Raw genomic sequence first — 23,859 nt, forward strand, 5'->3', positions numbered from 1 at the left:
TAGCAATCCTGTGAGGGAAGCAATACTGTATAGTGATTAGGAACAAGTGGAGTTTGGGAGGAGATAACCCAGTTCCCATTTCTGCTCAGCTGCTCACTAGCTGGGCGGCCTTAGGCATGTCACCTGTTTTCTCTGAGCCTCACTTTCCTTATTGGTTAAAATAAGGGAAGGATAATTTCTACACAGGATTTTTGTGAGAACTAAATGCAATAATGTATATAATGTGCTGGGCACGGTACCTGGCTTATGGTACAATCATAGTACTCAGTAGTTAATATTTATATAAGTACTGAAGTAATTATCACTTTAGGTTTTAAAGACACAATGTCACTGTGCACAAAATTTTAAATTTGATTTAAATTAAAAATCCTATCAAGTGTTGAGAACTTAATATGAGTATGGAATTATGATTAAGTGTTAGGATATAACAAAGACTGGTGCATTCCTGCCCTCCAGTTTTTTTAATCTTCTGAGAGGGAAAGACAGACACACATTGACAGAGATGGGAAACAAGTTCTTCTTAATGAAGAACCCCCTTCTTTCTGGGGCGCCAGGTAGGAAATGAGTCCAGAGCATTTTGGAGGGATGTAGCACAGAAGGGTTTCATGGATAGGTGAGAAGGGGCAAAAGCTCTTGGGAGAGCAGTTAAGGGCTTAACATAACAGGCAACTCTTTGGTTGGATCTTAAAGATGAAATTTGTTGAAGGGGAGGAGGATAACTGGATTACAGGAAAAGTGTTTTAGCTTAATGAAGGTCAGATAGTTTGACACTTCTCATGGGAGTCTTTTCCACAGCACCAGAATGATCAATAAAATAAAAATGTAACGTTTATTAAACAGGTGTTAAAATCTTAATATACTGAAGTTGTTACATTAACCTGATTATTTTTGGGGTCAACTTTTCAGGCCATCCTTTGTTACCAGATTTCTTCCTGGATGAACAGCCAGTTATAGTTACCAAGAAACCGGAAACACATGGTAAGACGTAGACCATATTTTCTGTAGGAAAATAAAGTTACTAACTTATGTATTTCTTCCAAAATGTAGAATTGAACATTTCTGCCTTCTGCTTTTAAGCTTTTTCTTCTTTTCTTTTTTTTTTTTTTGCATGTGCCATGAGGCTTGTGGGATCTTAGTTTCCTGACCAGGGATAGAACCTGGGCCCCTGGCAGTGGAAGTGCCAAGTCCTAACCACTGGACCACCAGGGAATTCTCTATTTTGTAATTTAAACTAGACAAGTAATGTCTTAGTTAATTCTAGCAAAGAATTTTTTTTTAATAAATTTATTTATTTTTATTTATCTTTGGCTGCATTGGGTCTTTGTTGCTGTGCTCAGGCTTTCTCCAGTTGCGGCGAGTGGGGGCCACTCCTCGTTGCGGTGCGCGGGCTTCTCATTGCAGTGGCTTCTCCCGTTGCGGAGCACGGGCTCCAGGCGTGCAGGCTTCAGCAGTTGTGGTATGTGGGCTCAGTAGTTGTGGCTCGCGGGCTCTAGAGCACAGGCTCAACAGTCGTGGCACACGGGCTCAGTTGCTCCGCGGCATGTGGGATCCTCCCGGACCAGGGTTCAAACCTGTGTCCCCTGAGTTGGCAGGCGGATTCTCAACCACTGTGCCACCAGGGAAGGTTGTCTTTTCCTTCTACCAGTAAGAAGTTTTTGATGTATTCTTTTCATTTGATTTAAAAAAAAAGTTGTCTTTAAAATACACCTTTTTAAAGGTTTTATTTCTTTTCCTTGGCATTGTTTTTAGGTGTTTTGTGTTGATACTTTATTTTGAGGAAAAATGTGTCACATCAAAATACATCTGACACCATTCTCAGAGTTTGTGCTGTGTGACTACTTTATGGGAGAAATTACCTACAAAGGAGGTTTGGGTTTTGCTTTGTTTTGTTTTTGTAGTTTAGAAACAATAGCTTTCTTGAATTGGTCCAGAGTTTACATTTTAATCTTTGTGTTCTGGCACGATGCCACTAACTTACTGAAAGATGTCAGAAGAAACACTCTACAGTGAAACCCCATGAGAAGAATTTCTCTTGTGGTTTATTTTTTTTTTGGCTGCACTGATCCTAGTTCCCCTGCCTGGGATCGAACCCAGTGAGAGTGCAGTGTCTTAACTGCTGGACCGCCAGGGAAGACCTCTCTCATGGTTTATTAACAAGAATAGCAGTGCTTCTTCTGGGCCCTTACCTTATTTTTATATTATAGACTCTGTGAATCTCCTTAGTGACCATAGATTCTTTAGGTGGAGGCTAGAAAGTTTAGGAAAACATTTCTTCTGTACCTTTAGGAAACCTATAGAACCTTACCACAATGCATTTCGGTGACAAACTTTATTTCTAGCTTAATCTTATCTTTTCTATCTTTATCTTTTCTTTGTCCAAATTTTTGGAGGCAATTTCAAAAAATTAAGTAACAAAAAAGGCAACTTTTCTTTTGTATTATAGAAAATATGAAAAATATAGAAGGGAAAATGGTCACTCATAATCCCATCACCTAGAGATAACTCCTTTTAAAATTTAAGTTTTTAAAAATTAGATCTTTGATTTGGTTGCCACATGGATATATCAGAGTATTAAAACAAGGCTGTCAGGCTTCCCTGGTGGCGCAGTGGTTGGGAATCTGCCTGCCAATGCAGGGGACACGGGTTCGAGCCCTGGTCTGGGAAGATCCCACATGCCGCGGAGCGGCTGGGCCCGTGAGCCACAATTACTGAGCCTGCGCGTCTGGAGCCTGTGCTCCGCAACAAGAGAGGCCGCGATAGTGAGAGGCCCACGCACCGCAATGAAGAGTGGCCCCTGCTTGCCACAACTAGAGAAAGCCCTCGCACAGAAACGAAGACCCAACACAGCCATGAATAGATAAATAAATAATAAATAATAATTAAAAAAAACAAAAACAAAAACAAAAAAAACAAGGCTGTCAATCTTTTCCTCAAAAGGCCTCATACAGAATGGCAGAAGTTAGAGAGCTTATCAAAGTCTAGAAGAGTCTATCTTCAAGATAGGCAAGTCCGAAATCCAGATTTTTGCCCAGTACCCTAAGATTGGATCTATGTTTTAGAGGAAGATGCGTATAAGCTAAGCTCATTTAAATACCAAATTTAAATAATAAGAACCACTTATCAATCACATACATTCATGTTGTTTTTCAACAAATATTTATTGGGCACCTACTATATGGCAAACACTGTGCTAAGTACTTTGCATGCATTGTCTCATTTAATACTTACAATCCTACAAGGCAGGTATCATTGTCCTCATTTTACATTGGAGATCACAGAGCTGGCAGGTGGCAGAGCCAGAATTTAAATACGTATTTTTCTGGTTCTAAAGGCCATATCCTTAACCAGTAAACTTAATTTCCTAACTCCTGAATACTTGAAGTATTAGCATATTTTCCCCCCAGTAATCCAATTTATTTTATAATGAGGAGTTGCCATCTCATGGACTAAACATGGAGTTGCTGTGAGCAGCTCGTTCTCTCCCTCTGGGCATAATGACATAGAGAACAGAATCACAGTCAGAAGATTGTTTCATGACCATGGACTCAGAATAAGATGGGTTAGATAAGCAGAATGTAAGATAAATGTTTACTGACATCGGGCTTTGATAGGAGTGATTTTTGTCTTTGGGATCAGAATGTCAGGTGCATTGACTGCAATCCCTATATCCATCTCTACAGGCGCGATGCCCTCATCTTTGAGGTCAGAATTCTCAAATTCCTTTGGCTAAAACCTCTCTTCCCTGTGCAAAAAATTAAGTGGAGAAGTGATGTTTCAGTCAACTGTAATTCTACTTGACATTTTCTGTAGATACATTAATATATTCATATAGGTAGTAGCTCAGTATTTCTGGCCTGAGATCTAACTTAACTCTTTCAGGTGATTTTTTTACATCCATATCCAGATCTATTGTATGTTGATTTCACAGTGTCTCTCCCAGAGGTCAATGTGTATCCCTCATTTCCAAAGGGGGAGGAAAATATTGACAGCCTTGTACTTTTTCTGGTATTCGTGCTTTGTGTATTTGTTTTGTATAACATATATGTAATTATTATTTTTTTCAATAAATTTATTTATTTATTTATTTATGGCTGTGTTGGGTCTTCATTGCTGTGCACGGGCTTTCTCTAGTTGCGGTGAGTGGGGGCTACTCTTCGTTGCAGTGCGTGCGTGGGCTTCTCATTGTGGTGGCTTCTCTTGTTGCAGAGTACAGACTTTAGGCACGCGGGCTCAGTAGTTGTGGTTTGCAGGCTCTAGAGCGCAGGCTCAGTAGTTGTGGCGCACGGGCTTAGTTGCTCCTTGGCATGTGGGATCTTCCCGGACCAGGGCTCAAACCCGTGTCCCCTGCATTGGCAGGCGGATTCTTAACCACTGGGCCACCAGGGAAGCCCTCTTCATTGATTTTTCCTGCCCATTGCAACACAGGGAGTTCACTCAGTCTTTTTTTTTAACCTCCGGTTTATTTTTTCTTTTTTTCTTTAGTTATAGTCTTAATTGCTTCTATTCCAATTTTTCTGGATTCCCCTCAGAAACACTTAGTCTGGCTACCCTGTCCCTTTCCCCTGTAGTTTTCACTATCTTTTGTTACTGTTTCCATATTTTTGTTCTTTTCTTCTGCATTCTGAGAGACCTTTTCAAGTTTGTACTCTGTATTACTGATAAGATTTTAGACACATTCATCTCTCTTCCATATTGCCCCTAATGTTTAATTCTGCTATTATACTTTTTGTTTGTCATGTTTCCCATTTCCTTTTTCATTTTATTTTATTGTTTTTTCATCTCAGCCAGTTATATATGACTTTCTGCCCTTGTTTTATATTAGTTTTCATGTAAAGGAGTTCTTGTGACATTTCTGTGACATTTCTTAATCATAGTTTTGGGAGTCATGATGTCTCTGGTTTATGATTCTCTGGCCAGGTGGTCCATGGCTCAGGGGCCTGTTAATTCATCTTGCTCTGAGTTTGTACAGTAATGATGCAATCTACAGCAGCAGTTTTAGTACATCAATGATGTTATCGACAACAGCAGTTTTAGTCATCTGACTCTGGTTGATTAGTGTTCAATTAGCATAGGATTGAAGTCAGACTGGACAAGAAAGGCACTAAGGTCAGAGGAGACAAGCAAGGGAATAAAGTTTTGGGGCTTCCCTGGTGGCACAGTGGTTAAGAATCCGCCTGCCAATGCAGGGGACACAGGTTCATGCCCTGGTCCAGGAACATCCCACATGCCGAGGAGCAGCTAAACCCATGTGCCACAACTACTGAGCCTGCGCTCTAGAGCCCACGAGCCACAACTGCTGAGCCCGTGTGCTGCAACTACTGAAGCCCGCGTGCCTAGAGCCCGTGCTCTGCAACAAGAGAAGCCACTGCAATGAGAAGCCCCTGCACCGCAACAAAGAGTAGCCCCTGCTCACCGCAACTAGAGAAAAGCCCGTGCACAGCAACAAAGACCCAACGACGCAGCCAAAAATAAAATAAATAAAATAAATTAATTTAAAAAAGAAAAAAGAAAGTACTGCTTGACTGAGAAAGACAAATATCATTAAAAAAAAAGGGAATAAAGTTTTAGATAGAGAGACTAATCATAAACCTGGTAAACTTGTTTTAGGGGAACTTGGTTTCATTTGTTTCCCAAAAGTTTCCATATTTGTTGTGTACTGAATGTACCTTTCAAATATATTACTGGTTTGTTTGTTGTCTCCTAAAGTTTTATTCTCTTGTGCAGAGTCATCATGCTATGTCTAAATATTTCAGGTGATAAATGATGCAGTTTATCTCTTGGCAAGTGTCTTTAAAGGCTACACTGAAGTTTTTGCTGCCATCTCCTTGGCGTCTCAGATGATAAAGATGATATATTGATTAATAGACACATCACCTGAAGTAGGAGTTCCAGCAGTTATTATATGACAAACTTAGTTCTGTCTGGTATTATACCTACTAAAACCAAATACATTCCTATATATTTCCTGCCTCCAGAAACTTGAAGGAAGCCTGTGTCTTTGCTTTCCTCACTTTTAGCAGCCTCTGCTTGGTCCAGTTCTGCTGAGTTTAGGTCTTGGTTCTCTGCCCAGCCTTTATGTTGGCTATATAAAATTACATAGTTAGACATAGAAGAAAATGTAGAGGAAGCATTACCCAGTCAGACTGCCTGGGTTGGAATTCCTGCTGTGCCACATACTGCCATGTAACCTTAGGTGTGTCACTGAGTGTTCCAGTTGCCATTTTAAAACCTCACTCACTTCTTTTTACTTTAATCTTGAATTGTGTTTATTTTATTAAACATATTGAAATGCTTTCTGAAACAAGACACATTATAAATAAGAAGGGGGAAACTAACTTTTTATATTTATTTTATATCTGGTCACCTTCATGAGTTTTTGTCTTGTTTTAGACTTCTAATAGTTTCTAATAGAGAGACAGTTACTGAAAGCATAGACTTTGGGATAAGACAGATCTGGGTACAAGTCCTGTCCCTGTCACTTAAATCTGTGACCTTGGACAAGTCACTTCAGCTCTCTGAAACAGTTTTCTCAGCTCTCACTTTCCTTATGTGAGTATCATGTGGATTAAGTATAATAGATAGTGCATCATATTGTGAAATTTATATAGTAAGTCCCCTATAAATGTTAGTTGATGTAATTATCATTGAGTAATTATCTTGAATTTCCTAAATGCCCAAACTTACTGTCTACATATAATAATAGTATCTTACAGGATTATTTCTGGCATATATCTTAATATACTGACTCGAACTTCCAGAAGAATTTGGAAATATTTATTGAAACTATTTATTTTAGATATTCTTATTTTATTCTTAATTTTAAAGGGAAAATCTTTAGATTTTACCCATAAGTAAGGTATTAGATGCTGGTTAAGATTTTTTTATCAGTTATTTAGATTAATGTCTACATTTTTATTATATATTTTATTTTTTGTTATATTTTGAGTATGGCAGTCAATTGGGTAACTTCCTTTTTCTATGTTCTTTTCCTTGAAGGTTTGACATATCTCACCTACTAAGTTATTTGAGTCTTTTCCGAAGTTGTTTCTTTGAAAATGTTTTTATTTTGTCATTCAATTATTGGCTTTTTCTAAAATAAAAAAACCAGAACTATCCATTTGAAGTTTTAAAATTTATTTAAGGGTTGACATGTAGTATTCATTTATAATTTAAAATTTTTCATATTTATTTTATCCCTTTTCTCTTTTTAAAGTTTTTTTTTCCCTTTTTCTTTGATTAAATTGTCCAGAAAGTTGCCCAATTTTACTGTATCTTATTGTTTTTTCTCAAAAGAACCAGATTTTAAATTTTATTTCATTTTTCATTCTACTGCTTTTCTCTTTACTGATTCATTATTTCTTTTTATAACAGCTTTGAGGTATAATTTACATATACCAAGAATTCACCATTTTAAAGTATGTAGTTAAGTGATTTTTAATATATTCACAAAATTCTGCAACCATTTGATTCATTACTTGAAAAATTTTTGCTTTATTATTTTCTCTTTTCTGCTTTCTTTGAGGTCACACGTTTTTGTTCCTTTTCTTGCTTGTTAGGCTAATATTCATTTTTATTCCTTTAAAAATAATAAAATAATTTTGACTGTGCATTTACCCCCTTAATATAACTTTGGCCACATCCAATAGATTTCGTAATGTAATTTAATCAATTTTGATACCATTTTAAATTAATTTGTATAGAAAAGCTTAGTACAGAAAAGCATAAAGAAAATTTTTTAAATCACATGTAACCCACCATCCAAGTATAAATACTGTCTGTATTTTGGTTTATTTCTTTACAGTCTCTTTTATTTTTTGAAAATATAACTTAAAATTCATATCCACAAATATATACTTTACCTGATTGGATCATATTATATTTAATTGTATATACTTCGTTTTACTTAACATTATATTGTGAATATTATCCAGGTCTTCAAAAACAAATTTTTGAAATTGGCAACTTAGTATTGTATCACATGAATAATATTTATTTTAGTGGTTTGTAATTGTTTCATTTTATAAATGTTACAGGATTTTCTTATAGTGGATCACTAAAAGTGGATAATCAGGCAATGGGAGGGTTCCTGATACATACTATGAAACTTCCTTCCAGAATTATAAATATTGGCATTATATGAGTACCTCCCTCACTACACTGTCAGCATTAAATATTGAAATACATATCTGAATTTTTAAACTGTCTTCAAAATACCATAATAATAATATATTCTTTGCTCCATTGGATCTTAAGTATTTCATCTTTAATATCTGCTGAACTTTGTGAGAAGGGTTTTACTGTTTATTTGTGTCTGGAAACATCATAATGGAAGGCAGTTTATATTCAATAAATTTAGGATACTTTTGAATTGGTTATGTTGTACTCTGGAGTATCTTTATGCTGTCAGTTAGATTTTATTTAATAACCTTTGGTGAGTTATATTGGACAAGATGGCTGGGTATAATTTGAGCTGGGAGATAGATGGAGAGTTAATCTTCAGCCTAGAGTACAGATTGTCCTTTGAGTTAGTTTAAATAACAAATTATTCTCAGCTGTTTCTGGGGGCAGCCAAACTGCCCACAAATAATTCCAGGAGGATGAATAAAGACACAGAGGTTGGTATTGGGGGACAGCTTCATGCTATGGGATTCGAACTGTCCTATGCACTGCAGATCTCCCCTGGCTCATCATATGCTGAATGGTTATGGCCAATGGTTTAAGTGACTACAAAATTTAAAATGTTGCAACCTCTATTCCCCTGACCTTGCGTTTCTAGGTAGTGGGGCCTTCATGAGACTAATACATGGTTTGACCTACCTCTTCATCTAGTGGGAGGGACCAATCTGATTGAGATTGGGAGAAGAAACGAGTTAGTGTGGTTTAGACCCTTTTGAGCCTTCTTTCTTTCAGAGTAGACTATCCTCAGTTTTCATGTGATCTTTACTTACAGAGGCATTTCCATTCCTTGATGGGAGGAGGCAGGTTCAATCCAGGGATGAAAAGACTAGGTGAATATGTTTAATTTAGAGGTAAAGTTATTGAGAAGTTCACTTGGCTGTTGATTCAAGCTACAGTCGCCAATTCATTTCCACTCATTTACACAGTTGATATTCTGATCTCCATCTTTCTGACTCCACGGTCTTCTTTTCTCATTTGGTTTTGGAACTCAGGGACGATGATAAAGGAGTGATTAATTGTTACCACTAAAACTCTAATAGGTTGTTTAAATCTGTTTATTATAAACACTGTATAAATTAGTGGGTTTTTTTAAAAGCTAATCTGAGAGGTGGTCTTTTACTTGAAGAGTATAAACCATTTACATTTATAATCGTAACTGACGTGTTTGGCTGTTATTCCATCAGTTTGATTTATGCTCTTATGCTTTAAGATGCCACTGAATATATTTAAGGTCATTTTGGTTAAATGGGTCTAATTGGTAGCAAGTCTGTTTGCTAATTAATTAATTTTGTGTGTGACCTTACATTGCCTAGGCTTTAAAGGTACTTATATCAATAACATTTTATAGGTGCTCTTCCAGAATTGAAAGAAGAGGAGGCGCAGCCATCACCAAAACCACGTTCTGGAGCTGTGGAAGGAACATTTAGAATTGTTAAGGACTCTCTCAGTGATGATGTTGTTAAAGCCACTCAAGCAATCTATCAGTTTGAACTCTCAGGTAAGGGTTACTTCTGGTAATCTGGAGCTTTTATGAAACAAAGTAGGATATTTCCCTTGAAAGTATATCAGCCTCCAGTAGTAATAACCTGGAATAGTTGGCTATATCCAGACCCTTACCCGAGAATGTAGACATTTAAGAGTAGCAAATAACTACTGGTTTGTATTTTTGTGTTCTTTTCTTTTTGATTTTTGTCCATCTGTTAAGTTTCTGATTTGTGGTTACCATGGGGTTCATATATGTTGACCCATAATTATATCTATGTGTTTTAAACTGGTATTTCCACATATAAGTGATAGACCTGTTTTCTACTTGTTTTTGTAGTTCTTCTCTGTTCTACTGATTTGTATTTTTAAGTTAATATCAGTGCATATGGACATATGTAAAATAAAATTTCCTTACAGATACTTCCAGTGTTAAGTAACTCCTTAGTGTATGTAATTGAGAGAAAATCCTATTTAGAAGGGTATATGGATCATGACAGGTAGTATAATACAGTCATTTATCAACCATGTGCACCTTGCCTGTTTTTTGGCTGCACCACGGGCTTATGGTATCTTACTTCCCTGACAAGGGATTGAACCGGGGCCCACAGCAGTGAAAGTGCCGAGTCCTAAGCACTGGACTGCCAGGGAACTCCCTTGCCATTTTTTATCTTTGATATTATTCAGGTCACTCTGAATGCAGTCAGCTTTTAAAACCTCTCAGTATTTTTCTTCTCAAAAAAAAATGCATTAGTATTAATGCATGTTAACAAGAGTTTTAAGAATTAGCTACCACAGTCCCATTGTACGCAAACTTTGACATTATCAGTTCCTTTATACTTTGTCACCTCTATTTTATCTTAATCCATCTGCATCTTCCTGTTTTTACTTCCTTTCCTTAGAACCCATGGTCCATTGCTTCAATCACTCTTTTACCTGTATCCTAAACTTCCTGACCTGGTGCTTATGTCACCAGCTGTCAAAATCCTAGTCCTGGATGATCAAACTCTCTGGCTGCTCCACACTTGCATCCAGGTTGCTAAGTCTTGCTGGAGAAATGGCAGGGGGTGGGGGGTGGAATCACACCACCCAGTGAATCTGTACCAGTAAAAATTCATCACTGCTCCTCTCCAATGTCAGAATTCTGTGTTTCTGTGGTCAGCTTATTGCCTCATTTTCCACAGTGACTTTTTTAAACCTCTCAGTGTTCCTCAAATCTCCCATCTCTCCCTTCACCACTTCCCTGCCAGTTTCAGCAGATAAAGTGACCTCCTCTTTCACAGAGATAAGGGAAGCCTACAGACAGGAATTGCTTCAGCTTCCTGCCATCTGATACCAAACTGTTGTAGGCATTGACCTCTCTTCCTCCTCTCCCAACAGGCAGAGCTCAACTCCACATCCGTGCATCCTAAGCTTTAATGTCCATACTGATCACCGCTGGGCATGCTAAAAATGCAGAATCTGATTCAGTAGGTTTGAGGTAGGGTCTGAAGTTTGCATTTCTGATGTGATGACAGTACTGCAGTTCATGGATCACACTTTGAGTAGCAAAGTTCTAGATCCCATTTCCTCTGGTCTCCTCAGGAAATGTGTGCTGTCTCTTCCACCTGTTCATCCTAAAGCCTCCTTCCCAGTGGTTTTTTTAACATTCCCAAAGTCTATTCTATCTTTAAAAAAAACCCAGCAATAACAACCTTCCCAATCACACCCCCCACCCCCCATCTTTCTTCTCCCTTTCAGAGCCAAACTTATTTTCATCTACAGTTCACTCTGTTCTGGTGTCATTTTTCTGCATTCCACTGAATTTGCTCTCACCAAGGTCCTCGGTGGCTTCTGTGTCACCAGTGGGCACTTGTCATTCTTACCTTGTCGCCACTCTGCAACATTTGATGCTGTTGACCTCTCTTTCCTTCTGGAAACGCTCCATTGCTTTTTTCTGTGTCTCTGTGTCTATAATCATGTCTTGTCAGTCTCCTGTGCTAGATGCTTCTCCATCCTTTCCTTAAATGTTGATATTCTTCAGGTCACTGTCTTAGCACTCCTTATACTCTACAGACTTTGTCTAGGAAAACCCCAACCCGTCACATGGCTTTAGTGACCATAGTGGCTGATTCCTTATGTATCTATCTTCCTAGCCCGGTCAGACTTCATTTGACATTTTCATTTGGCTGTCACAAAGGTACCTCAGTCTGAAAATGTCAGTAACAACTCACCATTCCCAATACCTGCTTTTGGCACTACTTGTTAAATCTGCTCTTCTTCAGTAGTCCTCTCAGTAAAAAACACAGCAGTATTTACCCAGCTTCCCAAGCCAGAAACTAGCAAAGCAGATCATTCTTCTGCACCCTCCCTACCTTTTCCTCTTCATTCAGTCAGTTACCTAGTTTTGTGATATTGCTTTGAAGTTCTCTCTCAAATATGCGGACTTTTTTCCATTTCCACTGCTGCAATCCTGACCCAGGCATACATCCTCAAGCTCCTGAACAACCCCAGTACCTTCCTAAATTGTCCTCTGTATCCTCTTTATCCCTCTTCAATATCTACTCTACACTGCTGTTAGGCTGATCTATTTAAAATACAAACCTAATGTCATTCTCCTTCCATGGCGTATGGATGAAATCAGCGAACCCTTTACATGGCTTACTGTGCTCTGCATCTGGACTGCCTAACAAGCTCATCCGAGGCCACCATCCACTCTCTTTGTACATTCCAGTCCTTCTGTTCCTTTTTTCAGTTCCTCATCAAGCAAATATTATTTATTTATTTGGCTGCACTGGGTCTTAGTTGAGGCATGTGGGATCTTCGTTGCCACATGCAGAAGCTTTAGTTGCAGCATGTGGGATCCTTAGTTGTGAACTCTTAGTTGTGGCACGCGAACTCTTAGTTGTGGCACGTAAACTCTAGTTGTGGCACGTGGGATCTAGTTTCCTGACAAGGGATCAAACCTGGCCCCCCTGCATTGGGAGCACGGAGTCTTAGCCACTGGACCACCAGGGAAGTCCCCCATCTAGCAAATTCTTACTTAACTTTTTTTTTTTACTTAACTTTTAAATCTCAGCTGGGCTTTCCTGACTCCACATCACCCTCCACTTCCTGTTTTGTAAGAACCATGTTATTGAGGAGTCTTCAGAGCCTAGCCGAGTGCCTGGCCCATAATAAGTACTTAATAAATATTGGCTGAATTTGTTAGAGGCCTGGGGATTTCAACCTGGGTAACAGCATTATATATGATTATTCTAATTGTACAGTTATTAACTTTAAGAAAAACAGGGCTTCTTTAACATTGATTTCTACATCTTTCTTTTCTGTGTAGGTGAAGATGGTGGAACATGGTTTCTTGATCTTAAAAGCAAGGGTGGCAATGTCGGATATGGAGAGCCCTCTGATCGGGCAGATGTGGTGATGAGTATGTCTACTGATGATTTTGTAAAAATGTTTTCAGGTGAGTTTTAACTTTACTTGTTTACTGATTGTTCAAGGAAAATTCTGTTAGGTAGGCTTCATTTCTACTAGTTGGACTAAGATATCATTTCCAGTAACACCTTGGTTACCAGAGGTGCTGAACTTAGCTGCAGCTTGTTTATCAAGAGTAAGATCATGCTTCAGTCTTGCCAACTATTGTAATAGGAAACTGCAGCCATCTCCCGTGGCCCAGTGACCCTGCTTTCTGTGGAATCCATCACTAAGAAGAGCATCTGCATAATTTTCTGCTTTGCCCATGTATCTCTAAATGTGCCAGAAAAATTTTAAGGGTAATTTTTTTCTATTTTCTACTCTTAAAACACTACTCCAGATGGTAAGTTAATTAACACATGTACTTATTAGAAGCAGCACTTTAAAATTTTTTTCTTAATTTATTTATTTTTGGCTGTATTGGGTCTTCATTGCTGCGTCCAGGCTTTCTCTAGTTGCGGAGAGCAGGGGGCTACTCTTTGTTGTGGTGGGTGGGCTTCTCATTTCAGTGGCTTCTCTTGTTGCGGAGCTCGGACTCTAGATGTGTGGGCTTCAGTAGTTGTGGCACGTGGGCTCAGTAGTTGTGGCTCGCGGGCCCTAGAGCACAGGCTCAGTAGTTGTGGTGCACGAGCTTAGTTGCTCCTCAGCATGTGGGATCTTTCCAGACCAGGGATCGAACCCATGTCCCCTGCATTGGCAGGTGGATTCTTAACCACTGCACCACCAGGGAAGTCCCAGAAGCAGCACTTTAAACAAAAGTATTGTAACATTTTAATCTGAAGATCCTAAAGATTCATTTAATGAGTTATAAACGTTATTTATTCTTCATTCTGTTTTAATCTTCATAAATTGAAGATCATAGTGTATTCTGTGCCCTGTAAGTCTCGCTTTCCATTTCTAACCCAGGATGCTAATGGCCTACATACTACCTGAGCCAGTTTGTGTGTGATGTTACTAATGACTGAGGTTTCTTGAACTTTCCCGCCCTTTTTTTAAACAGTAGTGCTAAATATTCATGGTACAAAAATTAGAAAATATGCTTCGGAAAAAAGAAAATAAATAAAATTATTTTTTATTGTACTACTGAAAGAGAACCATCAGTTGATTTTTGGTTTAAAGTCATATATATATTTTTATGAATGTATATAAATATATAAGTGTGCTTATAAAAACAAGATTATAGCATTGCTGCTGTTTGGTAACCTTTTTCACTTAGTACTTAGTACATTATAAGTACACTAGTACTTAAAAGTACTAGTGTACTTAAAAGTACATTAAAAGTACTTAGTACATTACAACATCTTTTAATGATAATGAATAGTTATCACTTTAATCATTTTTTTTAAATAAATATATTGATTGATTGATTTTTGGCTGACTTGGGTCTTTGTTGCTGCGTGCAGGCTTTCTCTAGTTGCGGCGAGCAGGGCCTACTCTTTGTTGCGGTGCACAGTCTTCTCATTGCAGTGGCTTCTCTTGTTGCGGAGCACGAGCTCTAGGCATGCGGGCTTCAGTAGTTGTGGCTCGCGGGCTCTAGAGCACAGGCTCAGTAGTTGTGACACAGGCTCTAGAGCATAGGCTCAGCAGTTGGGGCGCATGGGCTTAGTTTCTCTGTGGCACACGGGATCTTCCTGGACCAGGGCACAAACCTGTGTCCCCTGCATTGGCAGGCGGATTCTTAACCACTGCGCCACCAGGGAAGCCCCTCTTTAATCATTTTAATAGTTTCTTTAGTGTTTGTTTAGTGTTTCAAAATCTCTTTCTCTGTAGGGCTTAAACATAGTGCTTTGGATGCTAAATAAATGTTTGGTAAATTTGAACCTTATAAATATGCAATATTTTGAACTTAAAGACCTTTAAAAATAAAAAAATTATTGTCAATTTCCAAACAGAAAATAACAGTAATTTTAGCTAATATGTATATGATTACTATTGAGTTAAGCAATATTCCCAATAATGGTTTGAGATAAAAGATTTTCTCTATTTTATAAAAAGGGAGACTGAAGTATTGCTTAATTAAATAATAAACCCAGAGTCACTTGGCGGGTGAGTCAATGTTGGAGTTAGAATTCGAATCCAAGCTAACTCGCCAGCTCATACACTTCTAAATCATTATGCTATTTTGCCCTCCGAAGGTGAAAGAATCAAGTTACCTCCTTAATTTACGTTTTATTTGTGTAGCATAAACTTATAAGGGGCTTTCCATTTATATCTTTCTGTCAATGTGCTCCTGGATCGGCTAGGGGAGGTCAGTCAGCTAAATGAGTGATTAAAAAATATATATATTCTTATAAGGTTTATTTTATTTTATTTATTTATTTTGGCAATGCCAAGTGGCACGTGGGATCTTAGTTCCTTGACCAGGGATCGAACCCACACTTCTTGCAGTGGAAGCGCAGAGTCTTAACCACTGGACCGCCAGGAAAGTGCCTTATAAGGTTTATTTTATAGCAGCAGTTCAGATTGGGAGCAAATAACTTTGCTTCTGCTTCTTATGTCTTTTCATTCTTATTCTTTATCCCATCTACTCTCCTTTGAATGGGCGCAATTTAGACCTTATATCCTAAGCATTCTCTTTTAAGAAGCCATAGCCATTTCTGTGACCTAATCTATAGAGTGGATATGTTATAAATTTAAAAAATTAAAGCAACTACTGATCAACTAATCAAAATCTCTCTTTTTGGCCAGTAGAGGCCACTGTATAGTAAAGCATTATAATAGAAATAAAATATATTGTACAAGATTACCTGATTAATATATTGGGAAGAGAAATATACACACATACACATACATATAAAATTGTTCTTACTAGTAGTTTTAAAGTTATTTTTTAGAACAGTTTTGTTAAGGTATAATTTACATACCATAAAATCTACCCATTATAAGTATATATGATTTTTAGTAAATGTATAGGGTTGTACAACCATCACTTATAATCCAGTTTGAGAACATTTCTATCACTCCCTCCAAAATTCTCTGTCTCTTTGCAGTCAATCCCCCTTTTTACTGCCCAGCCAGCCAGACACTAACCTGCTTTCTGTCTCTATAGATTTGCTGTTTCTGGACATTTCATATAAATGGGATTATAAAGTATATAGTCTTTCGTATTTGGCTTCTTTTACTTAGCATAAGGCTTTTGAGATTCATCCATCATGTGGTAGCATGTATCAGTAGTTCAGTTCCTTTTTATTGCTGAGTAGTATTCCGTTGTATGGATATACCTCATATTTACCCACTCACCAGCTGGTGGATATTTGGGTTGTTTCAAGTTTTGGGGTATTATGAATAATGCTGCTGTGAATATTTTCATACACATATTTGTCTGGATATATATTTTCATTTCTGTTGGGTAGATTTCTAAGAGTCTAATTGCTGGGTCATGTGGTAAGTTGATATGTAACTTTTTAATAAACCACCAAACTTTGCTAAAGTGGCTGCACTAATTTTATATTCTTGTCAGCATTGTATAAAGGTTCAGGTTTCTCCAAATCCTCACCAGCACTTAACTAGTGCCTTTTATTTTTTTACAGTGTTATTGAGGTATAATTGCTAAATAAAAACTGTATATATTTAAGGTATATAACACGATGACTTGGTATTTGTATACACTAGGAAATTACTATACTCAAGCTAATTAACACATCCATCACCTTGCATGGTTACCTTCTTTTTGTTGTCATGAGAACACTTAAGATTTACTCTCAGGAAATTTCAGCAAATTTCAAGTATACAGTACAGTATTATTAACTATAGTCACCGTGCTGAACATTAGATCCCTAGAACTTATTCACCTTATAACTGAAAGTTTTACCCTGAGACCAACATCACACCATTCTACTCTCTGCCTCTGTGGGTTTGACTTTTTTAGGTTCCACATATAAGTGAGGCCATACAGTTTTTGTCTTCTTGTGTCTTGCTTATTTCATGCAGCATAATATCCTCCAGGTTTATGCATGATGTCACAAATGGCAGTGTCTTTGTTATCATAGCCATTCTAGCGGGTGTGTGGTGGTATCTCGTGCTTTGAATTTTCATTTTCTTAATGATTAATAATGTTGGGCATCTTTCCATGTGCTTAATAGCTGTTTATATTTGATGAACTGTCTATTCAAATGTTTTGCTCGTTTTTATTTATTTATTTATTTATTTATTTAATCTTTTTGGCTGTGTTGGGTCTTTGTTGCTGTGCGCGGGCTTTCTCTAGTTGTGGCAAGCGGGGGCTACTCTTTGTTGCAGTGCGCGGGCTTCTCACTGCAGTGGCTTCTCTTGTTGCGGAGCACGGGCTCTTGGCACACGGTAGTTGTGGCACGCATGGTCAGTAGTTGTGGTGTACGGGCTTAGTTGCTCCTTGGCATGTGTGATCTTCCCAGACCAGGGCTCGAATCTGTGTCCCCTGCATTGTCAGGCAGATTCTTAACCACTGCGCCACCAGGGAAGCCCTTTGCTTGTTTTTAAATTGACTTGTCTTTTTATTATTAAATTGTAAGAGTTCTTTATAAACTCCAGATGCATGTGACTTGAAAATATTTTCTCTCAGTCTGTGACTTATCTTTTCATTTTCTTAGTGGTGTCTTTTTTTTTTTTTTTTAAAGTTGTGTTTTTTTTTTTTTTTTTTAATTATTTATTTATTTATTTATTTGACTGTGTTGGGTTTTCGTTTCTGTGCGAGGGCTTTCTCCAGTTGCGGCAAGCGGGGGCCACTCTTCATCGCAGTGCGCGGGCCTCTCACTATCGTGGCCTCTCTTGTTGCAGAGCACAGGCTCCAGACGCACAGGCTCAGCAGCTGTGGCTCACGGGCCCAGTTGCTCCGCGGCATGTGGGATCCTCCCAGACCAGGGCTTGAACCCGTGTCCCCTGCATTGGCAGGCAGACTCTCAACCACTGCACCACCAGGGAAGCCCAGTGGTGTCTTTTGAGTTACAAAAGTTTTTAGTTTTGATAGTCTAATGTGTCATTTTTTTTCTTTTATGGTTCATGCTTTTTTCCCCTAAGTATTTCATTCTTTTTTAATGCTACTGTAAATGAAATTATTGTGTTAATTTTATTTTTTAATTATTTGTTGCTAGTATACATAAATACATTTGACTTTTGTGTAAATTTTATATCCTATGAATTAACCAGTGAAGCTACTTGGGCCTGGGATTTTTTTGTGGGAAAATTTTTAATTACCAATTTGACTTATTGTTCTATGTCAATAGCTTTTTAAATTTTTTATTGATATATAATTCACATACCATGTAATTCATCCATTTAAAGTAAACAATTGACTGTTTTTTTAGCATATTCACAAATGTTCGCAACCATCACCACAGTTGATTTTAGAACATTTGCATCACCTCAAAAAGAGAAACCCAGGACCCATTAACTGTTAATCCCATATCCCCCATCTCCTGCCCCTAGCCCTAAGCAACCACTAATCTACTTCCTGTGTCTGTAGATTTCCCTATTCTGGACTTTCATATGAAGAGAATCATACATATGGAATTTTTTTGTGTGACTGGCTTCTTTGCAGTGTGTTTCTTCTTTTAGCTTGTTTTCAGGTTTCATTCTTGATGTAGCATGTATCAGTATTTAATTCTCTTCTTTAAAAATGGAGATGAAATTCACATAACATACAATTAACCTTGTAAAGTGTACAGTTCAATGGTATTTAACTTAGTGCATTCACAATGCTATGCAACCACCACTTCTCTTTAGTTTCAAAACTTTTTCATCACCCCAGAAGAGCACCCTATACCATTTAAGTAACATCCCATTCCAGCTTCCCACCTCCCATGGGAACTGCTAATGTGCTTTCTCTCTCTGTGGATTTGTCTATTCTGGATAGTTTATGTAAATGGAATCATTAAGTATGTGACCTTTTGTGTGTGGCTCTTGTCACTCAGCATAATGTTTTCAAGGTTCATCTAAGTTGTAGCATGTGTCAGTACTTCATTTCTTTTTATGACTATCTGTTGAAAGATATTTTGTTTGGCTGTTATAAATAATGCTGCTATAAACATTTGTGTCCAAGTTTCTGTGTAGATTTATGTTTTCATTTCTCTTTATTGCTGGGTCATATGGTAATTCTACGTTTAACTCTTTGAAGAACTGTGAAAATGTTTTCCATAGCACCTGAACATTTACATTCCTACCAGCAACGTATGAGGATTTCTATTTATCTGTATCCTTGCCCTCACCAACACTTGTTTTTGTTTTTTGTTTTTTTACAATAGCAATCCTAGTGAGTATGAAGTAATATCTCATTGTCGTTTTGATTTGCATTTCCCTAATGACAAATGCTGTTCAACATTTTTTTCATGTGCTTATTGGTCATACGTGTATATTCCTTGAAGAAATGTCTATTCAGGTCCTTTTCCCATTGTAACTGGATTTTTTTATCTGTTTAATTTAATTTTTTTTTTGAGTTTTAAGAATTCATTCTCCCTGTGTCAGATTACCTGTCAGTGTACTTTTTTTCTGGAGCTCTTTGTCTTCTTATTACAATCCAAACAGATAGCTCATGGGGAATTCCCTGGTGGTCCAGTGGTTAGGACTCCATGCTTCCAGTGCTGGGGCCCCGGGTTCAATCCCTGGTCAGGGATCCTGCAAGGTGTGTGGTGCAGCCAAAAAAAAAAAAGAAAAGAAAAGAAAAAGAAAAAGAAATGGGTTCTAAACAGATAGCTCATTAAGTCTGCTACACAGCTGTGATCCTAGAAATTTCTGTAACTCTCTCCTGCATTGAATCTCCTGTTTCCTGTATCTCTTTCTTTTTTCTTGGTTTACATCCTCATTTTGGTGGCACCCATTCTCCAGTAGCTTCATTATAAAGGATACATAAGAGGCAATTTTTGTGAGTATCTAAAACTACCTGTATTCTCCCAACACATTGATTATTTGTCTGGGTAGAGATTTCTGTGTTGCAATTCATTTTCCCTCAGAAAATGAAGTCATTGAAGTCATTGTTCCACCTTCTAAGATTACGATGGAGGATTTGATACTATTCTTAATCTTTTGTATCCACCACTCCCCTTTCTGAAAGTTTTGGAATCAAAATGATCTCTTTCTCTGTAGTGTTCTGAAATTTCACAATGATACAAGGTTTTTTTTCATTCATCTTCCTGGATACTTGATGGGCTCTTGGGGAATGTATCTTATATTATTTCTTTGATAGCTATCTCAGTTTTCTCAGTTCTCACTTTCTGAAGAAAACATTAAATCTCTGATTTAATCACCTTACACTTAGGGCCTTATTCTTTCCTTTAAAAAAAAATATGTATATATAGTAAGGAAAATTTTATTTCAAAAGATTATTGTGGCGGGGGTGGGGGGGGTGCTGGTTCATAGAGAGAGCCTTCTGTAATAGCGGGAGGGGGAATTTTGCAATAGAGAGACTGCTGTGACCAGAAGATTGCAAGTGTCTCCTTTCTATTACATTCTAATATTGTGGATATATCAAAATCTTAATTTCCAAGAGTTCACTCATGTTTTCTCAGCTTATTTTTTCTTCTCTTACTGCCCCCTTCTTCCTCCTCACTCTACCCCATTCCATTCACCTTCACCTGCTTCTCCCACTACCTCTCTCTTCAATACCCATTTCCTGTGCTTCTCCTCCTTACCCCTTTTCTTAGCATCCTGTTGTTGATACATTGTCACAGCTTGTCTTATCAATGAGGACATGAATTACAGAACTTTTAATTTGTTCATTTGTTTCATTTCTGTTTCTTCTATGCCTGCAGTCTCTGTTTCCCCCAAATTGCTTTGATTTGTTTTTGGTTTTGGGGTGATTTTTTTTTTTTCCTGGTCTCCATTTGCTGCCCATTCATCTTTAACAAGCAAGGCTATGTAAAGCTGATTGGAAGCTGTGTATGCATGAGTGGGGCTGTGGACTGGTGGGTTTCACTGCAGAGTGAGAGAGCAAGGAGCCAGTTTTTTAGCTGAAGCCTAACAGTGAAAAGATTGGGAAATGAGAGTAGCAAATAAAAACAAAGTTCCCTCCCTTCATGGAGCTCCTATTTATTATATGTTGTTATTAGCTACAATTCTGTTTTAATGCCCCATTTTACATTCTGGCATTTCTGTGGTTAAAATACTGCTAAGACGTACTTCTGTGTCCATACACTATACTTTTAATGTCATTTCTTAAGAAAATTATATGCATTTATACCATTTGACTTTTTGACTCAACTTGAAATGTTAAGAGTTTAATGAACTATAATAGATTGGAAAATAACTAAAATAGATAGTATTTGTTTACTACAATTCATTTGAGGGCCATCTATTCTTCAGTGTACTGTGCATGTTGCATCTTCTGCTTTTTGATGTAATCTTTTGTTGATTGTTGCTTTTATATTATCTCTCATACTACAAGATATAGTTAACATCTAAATCTAGGAATTGGGATTCCCAAGATACTGATAAAAAGATGCTATAAAAGAAATTTCTGTGTTTCAGAGGTTTATAGAACTCAGAGATTCTTTTTATAAGCATGTTCTTGAAGCGGTACATCCCTAAGGGCACTAATGGCTGATTTTTCCTCTCTCATTTTCTCTTTTTAGGGAAACTAAAACCAACAATAGCATTCATGTCAGGAAGATTGAAGATTAAAGGAAACATGGCCCTAGCAATCAAATTGGAGAAACTAATGAATCAGATGAATGCCAGGCTGTGAAGAGAAAAAAAATGTTGACCGCTAAGCTCAAAAATAAAAGGGTTCAATAGTTAAAATTGAATGTTTGTTTTCATCCCTATTATATGATAAGGATATGCATGTTTGTTCTAGAAAAAATAGAATTTCTGTATCTGTAAGAGTTGAAATTGTAATTAAAACAGCTAGCCAACCAAACATAAGCATCATTAAGTAGAATTCTAAGACATTCTGTTTTTCTTATTTTGTGAGTTTTGCCCTCTGAGTCCTGTATCTCATACACCATCATCTTCTGGGAAAAGTATTATTAGTAATCAGTCAGGGTCAAGCAGCAACATTACTCTTTTATATCTTTTTCCCATGTAAAATGAGACTAGTCTGTTTTAAACTTTTCAGTTTAGGATTGTATACTAATGATATTTTAGATTTTTATAAATTTGTTTTAAAGAAAATCTTCTATATTACATTTTCACAGAAATCACATAATAAACTACTTAATAAATACTATTTGTGAAGACAAATTAAACAAAAAGTATATTTTGTTAACTACCTAAGTGTAAGGTATTTTACCTATAGGAAAATATTATTCATGTAATTCAACTAACTGCAGTATATATATCCTATTTTAAAGTATGTAAAAATATCTATCCTAAGATAATTCCTCCCCAAAAGTGTGCACTTGGTCACAGTGTTTTGAAATGAGAACATTAGAATAGATGGTTGTTATGGGCTGAATGGTATGCCCCCTTCATATGTTGAAGTTCTAACCCCCAGAATCTCAGAATTGATTGTATTTGGAGATAAGATCTTTAAAGAGGTAAGTTAAAACCCAGGCTTTTAGGGTAGGGTGGGCCATAATCCAGTCTGACTGATGTCCTTATAAGAGGAAATTTGGACACAAAAGAGAGACCAAGGAGGCACACACTAGGAATGACCTAGTGAGGTCTAGTGAGGAATGACCATGTGAGGACCAGCAAGAAGGCAGTCATTTGCAAGCCAAGGAAAGAGGCCTCAGAAGAAACCAAACCTACTGACACCTCGATCTCAGACTAGTCTCCAGAATTGTAAGAAATTTCTGTTGCTTTAGCCACTCAGTCTGTGGTATTTTGTTATTGCAGTCCTAGTAAACTAATGCAATAGTTTGTTTGTATTTCTGTTACGAACACAAGTTCCTGTGCACTACACACAGTGAGGCCAAACAAACTGAAACATTGGTGTTTGTAGCAGAGAAAGGTTTATTACAGGGCCAAGCAAGGAGAATGGGTGGCTTGTGCTCAGAAAACCCAAACTCCCCAATGGTTGTCAGGGAGAAGTTTTTATAGGCAGAATTTGGGGTGAGTGCTGTGTGACTTTCTTCTGATTGGTTGGTGGTGAGGTAACAGGGAGGTGTTTCAGAAATCTTGTGCTCAACCTGAAGTTACCATCCTCCACCTGGGTGGGGGCCTTAGTTCTTACAGAAGAACTCAAAGATATTGTTATATATATTCCTTGAGGAGGCACCAGGACCCTGCCCCAAGGCTGCACTATTGTTTCTTGACTGCTCCTCCCCTGTTTCTGCATTCCCTCCCTTCCCTGATTAGCAACTGTTTGAATCTGCCCTTTGTAACTCAGTGAAGGTCAAGGAGGCTGAATGAAGCCTATTTCCTACAAACAAGAAATAGGGGACACAGAAAGGCTTTGTACCTAGGATGGCCCCACAGGGTCCTTCTCTGTTTCATTTCTTGTTTTAAAAAAGTTAAACTTTTTTTTTTTAAGCTCCTATCTTTCCTTTTAATCAGTTAAAAATACTGTTCAGTGTAATTCTTTCACTTCTCACCTTCCACTCACTAATATTATTGTGCTGTTAAGCAACTTAGCTAATTCTGACATTTTGTAGAATCATAACATTAGGAGCACTTAATCTGTATTTTACAAATGAGGAAACAGAGGATCAGAGATAGGAAAGGACTAGTCCAAGGTCAAAATTAACAAGCCCTTTCCAACAACCTCCCTGTACATTGGCCTTGGATAGAACTTGAAGACCGCACTTCCCCCTCGGTGAAGCCCAGATAGATTGACTTTGATGTGGCAGCCTCACAACTCCCTTGGCATCTCCCGTTCATTTCCAGCCACATTAGGAT

General features: G+C 37.6%; 1 protein-coding gene and 2 non-coding genes across 5 annotated transcripts in view; 2 read left to right on the plus strand and 1 right to left on the minus strand.

Annotated features, from left to right (window-relative positions):
* HSDL2 (hydroxysteroid dehydrogenase like 2) overlaps positions 1-21,819 on the plus strand; it is a 94,071-nt gene extending 72,252 nt beyond the window's left edge. For 2 of the 3 annotated variants that reach the window (XM_059925328.1, XM_059925326.1), the window contains exons 8-11: positions 907-978; positions 9,527-9,676; positions 12,974-13,102; positions 21,651-21,819. In XM_059925328.1, the coding sequence (XP_059781311.1) occupies positions 907-978; positions 9,527-9,676; positions 12,974-13,102; positions 21,651-21,763 (464 nt within the window). In that variant the 3' untranslated portion in view covers positions 21,764-21,819. The remainder of the gene's footprint in view (positions 1-906; positions 979-9,526; positions 9,677-12,973; positions 13,103-21,650) is intronic. The other variant, XM_059925327.1, reaches the window with a different exon arrangement.
* On the minus strand, positions 1,137-1,209 carry TRNAG-UCC (transfer RNA glycine (anticodon UCC)). Its single transcript has one exon. It is a non-coding gene; the product is annotated as a tRNA-Gly (tRNA).
* On the plus strand, positions 19,625-19,697 carry TRNAW-CCA (transfer RNA tryptophan (anticodon CCA)). The gene has a single exon. It is a non-coding gene; the product is annotated as a tRNA-Trp (tRNA).
* Positions 21,820-23,859: the final 2,040 nt, after the last annotated feature.

This window comes from Balaenoptera ricei, chromosome 6 (assembly GCF_028023285.1).
Source record: "Balaenoptera ricei isolate mBalRic1 chromosome 6, mBalRic1.hap2, whole genome shotgun sequence".
Taxonomy (NCBI): domain Eukaryota; kingdom Metazoa; phylum Chordata; class Mammalia; order Artiodactyla; family Balaenopteridae; genus Balaenoptera; species Balaenoptera ricei.